Genomic DNA, 3,508 nt, shown 5'->3' on the forward strand with positions numbered 1-3,508 from the left:
AAAAAATTAGAAATAAAATAAGAAGGAATAGAAAGAACGCCACATAATTAAAATTTTATCAAAACAGTTCATACATATTTGTCCATATAAAATGAGGAGAGCATATGTCATCAGTGGAGTGGAACCAGTAGATAGATTTCATTTCCCTTTTTGTGATTTTTTTTTGCATTTAAATTCTGTAAGATTTCATATTTAGATTTTGTAAGTCTCAAGTGATAGTTTGAATTATCTTTTAATCAAGGGAAGGAAGAACATATGAAACATATTTCTTCAGCAGGGGAAAAAGACGAGGCCAAGCTGGAGGTCAGACGCTGTCTGGTGGAGGGCAGGGCTTCTAACTAGAAGACTGAATATTTAAAAACCTATAGGTGCTTCCCCTTGGTTCACACTTTTATTTCCCAACTTATATGTTTGATCTCCAGCAGCTCCTGGGAAGGAAAAAAAAGCGTCCCCAGACACTTCCGTCAGTATCATGAAGCCGTCACTGCTCCCGTCTGTGGTGTTTCTCTGCATGCTGCTGCGGCTGCCCACGCTGGGAGGGAAAAGGAAGCGATACGCTCGTAGGTAGTGAGGATACCTTGTGAGCCAGGGCCAGGGGCTGGGCTCACTTCCGGACCAGGGAGTGGGTGTCGTGTCTGACATTTGATTCAGGTTTCACCTTTCCAGATCAGCTGTTGGAGAACCTAAGAATTCCTCCAGCTGGGACCATTCCCAGGCAGCAGCCTTCACACATAGGCCATGAGCAGTGGAGACAGGGTACGTCTCAGTGCCTCTGAGGCTCGAGAGCCAATACAGAGCTCCCTTCCTCCGCCCCTGCAGAAGTTCTCCGATTCCTGTCATGAGAACGAAAACGGATATTCGTTAAAGAAACCTTAAAGGATATACCTCTTTTAGAATGTGAGAAGGCGCCAGGGTCCTTGGTGGAGCGAAGCTACGGGTCCATTGAGAAGAGAATCAGTGGAGGGGTGGAGAAAGCGGGTTGAGAGATAAGAATCTGGAGAGAGGCCAGCAAGCGGTTCATTGGGTAAAGTGCTTGTCAGGAAAGCCCGAGGACCTGAGTTTGAACCCAGGGACGCACAGAAACACGGAAGGAGGGAAGCGACCCCACGAAGCTGTCCTCTGACCTCCACATGTGTGTCATGGAACAATCAGCAAGGAAGGAGTCTAGAGAAACCTGGTTCAAACCAGGCATGGCTGAATGATATGGTCCCAGCAACTGGGAGGCTGAAGCAAGAGTTTGGAGTTCAGTTTTATGTGAGTCCAATGATAGCCTAGGCTACATGAAAGCCCATCTCAAAAACAAAGCCAGAAAGCTTGTTCATCTTCTCTCTGTCTACCAGAGACAAGAAATGAAGCTGGTAGACTGCTCAGACTTTCAAATCCCTTATTGAATCAATCTATATTTTATAGACGGGTACATGGATGCTGGGGGCATTCAGGATCTAGTAAGTCCTGAGTGGGAGCAGAGGTAATGAATTCAGTGGAGAGTCTGTGAGGTTAGGGCCAAGGTGATGACATCACGAGGGGAACACAGAAGACAGACACCTTGACAGGAATATGGGGCTGACATCTGGGAGGAACCTCTGACCTCAGAAAGGGCTTGTCTTCCCATGCTTACCTCTGGGGCTCTATTCACCTCTGTCGTTTTGTTTCCATTTCAGAGGAAGAGCTGCTACTCGAGGAATGCTGGGGACAGCCAAAGGCAAATGACTGTTCCAAGAAGTGTTCTAGAACTTTCAAATGTATACACAGAAATCACACATGCTGCTGGACCTACTGTGGCAACATTTGTGCAGAAAATGGGGTGAGCTGCAGATGTGTGTGTGTGTGTGTGTGGGGGGGTGGGTATTGGCTTCACTGATGCCGCCCTCTGCTTTAGACTGTTATTCCTCAACAGAAGACCAAAGTTGCCCAGATCGGAGGCCCACACAGACAAGCACTCATACACACAGAAAGACAGACACAGACACATACACAGACATACCTAGATACACCCAGACATACACAGACATAATAGACACATCCATATAGTCCTCCTGTAGGCATGTATAGAGAACACACATAAAGACAGACATTTAATTAATCATACACACACACACACACACACACACAGACCTAGAAACATCCACACACACCCCAGACATATGTAGACACGCACATACCGATACATACACACAGATACACACTTATACCAAGCCCCCACACAGAGACATACACACACACACATTCACACATACAGAACCACAGACAGACATACCCACCATGTACACAGAAACATATATAAGGCACATCCAGACACACAGATCAACACACAAGCAGGCAGACACAAAGATACACATACAGATTGAAACACACACACACACACACACACACACACACACACACGGAGTGAGGGAGGGAGGGAGGGAGGGAGAGAGAGAGAAAACCTAAACTTCTTCTTTTACAGAAATTTTTTGAAAGAAAGAAATGACCCTAACTTCTCCGTGGCCCAGTCTCTTGAGAGCTAGCAGCCATTTAGAGACTTCAGTGGTTACTTTTGGAAATGCTGTGCTTATTGGTGGGTAGAAAAGCAAACATACCTGAAAAATAAAGTGTTTGCTAACAACTGGGCTTCCATGTTTCTTTCCTTCACATCATTCTTTCTATTCTGCCCTGAAGAGCTTGTTTTAAAGATTATTTATTCTTTCACAGTTTCGTGCCATATATCACGTTCTTTGATCAAAGCCCCCTTAGTGCCACTTCTTACTTCCTCTCCATCCCTTCAGATCCCTTCTTCGTTCAAAGTCCTTCCTATACTTTGTAGACCAGGCTGTCCTTGAACTCCCAGAGATCCGCCTGCCTCTGCCTCCCGAGCGCTGGGATAAAAGGTGTGCGCCACCACACCAGGCTCCTCTCCTACTCTTGGCTGTACTTCTTACAATTCCTAACTGTAGGAATTTTGCCACCTTATGTGGCTTAGAATTTAGGAGCTACTCCCGTGGACTTTCTCAGGTTCCATTTTAATGTGAGGAGTTGGCAAGTGAGCCCTTTGTTTCTTAAAGAGTGCCTCTTTCATAATTTGTTTAGGTATATGGAGGTAATTCTTAATGTTGCACTAAACAAAGAAAACAAATGTTGTGTACCTGGCCAATGATAGGTTTCTAACTAATGTGGGGACGTTCACAAGGAAGCCTTCATCAACAGCTGGAGACGTCCCTCAGTGCTAGTCATCCCCAGTGGCAGCAGGTCCCAGGCAGCTCCCAGGACCAGGGTGACCTGCATAGGCCTAATTATTAGGTCAGCACTGTAGATCTAGGCTTCCTGATGCCCTGCACAGACACTTCCTATAGTCTCCCAGCATGGCATGCTAGACAGTCTGCCCCAAGGCCAGCAACTTCATACTGAGCTGATGGGGAAGCTCCAACAGTCAGTGACCTTTAAGAGGTTGGATCGGGTTAGGGTGTGACCTTTTGGGTACGCAGAGAAAAACTGCTGGCCTGCCCAGGGCTCTCTCTCTCTCTTTGGTTCC

At 46.3% G+C, this 3,508-nt stretch overlaps 1 protein-coding gene across 1 annotated transcript; it reads left to right on the top strand.

Annotated features, from left to right (window-relative positions):
- The first annotated feature begins 472 nt into the window (after window positions 1-472).
- Window positions 473-2,470, top strand: LOC101996444 (protein WFDC11). Its single transcript, XM_005363139.1, has 3 exons — window positions 473-560; window positions 1,662-1,804; window positions 2,447-2,470. Exons 1-3 carry the CDS (start codon window positions 473-475, stop codon window positions 2,468-2,470), a joined length of 255 nt encoding a protein of 84 aa, XP_005363196.1.
- The last annotated feature ends 1,038 nt before the right edge of the window (window positions 2,471-3,508 follow it).

This window comes from Microtus ochrogaster, linkage group LG8, assembly GCF_000317375.1.
Source record: "Microtus ochrogaster isolate Prairie Vole_2 linkage group LG8, MicOch1.0, whole genome shotgun sequence".
In the NCBI taxonomy this organism is placed as follows: Eukaryota; Metazoa; Chordata; class Mammalia; order Rodentia; family Cricetidae; genus Microtus; species Microtus ochrogaster.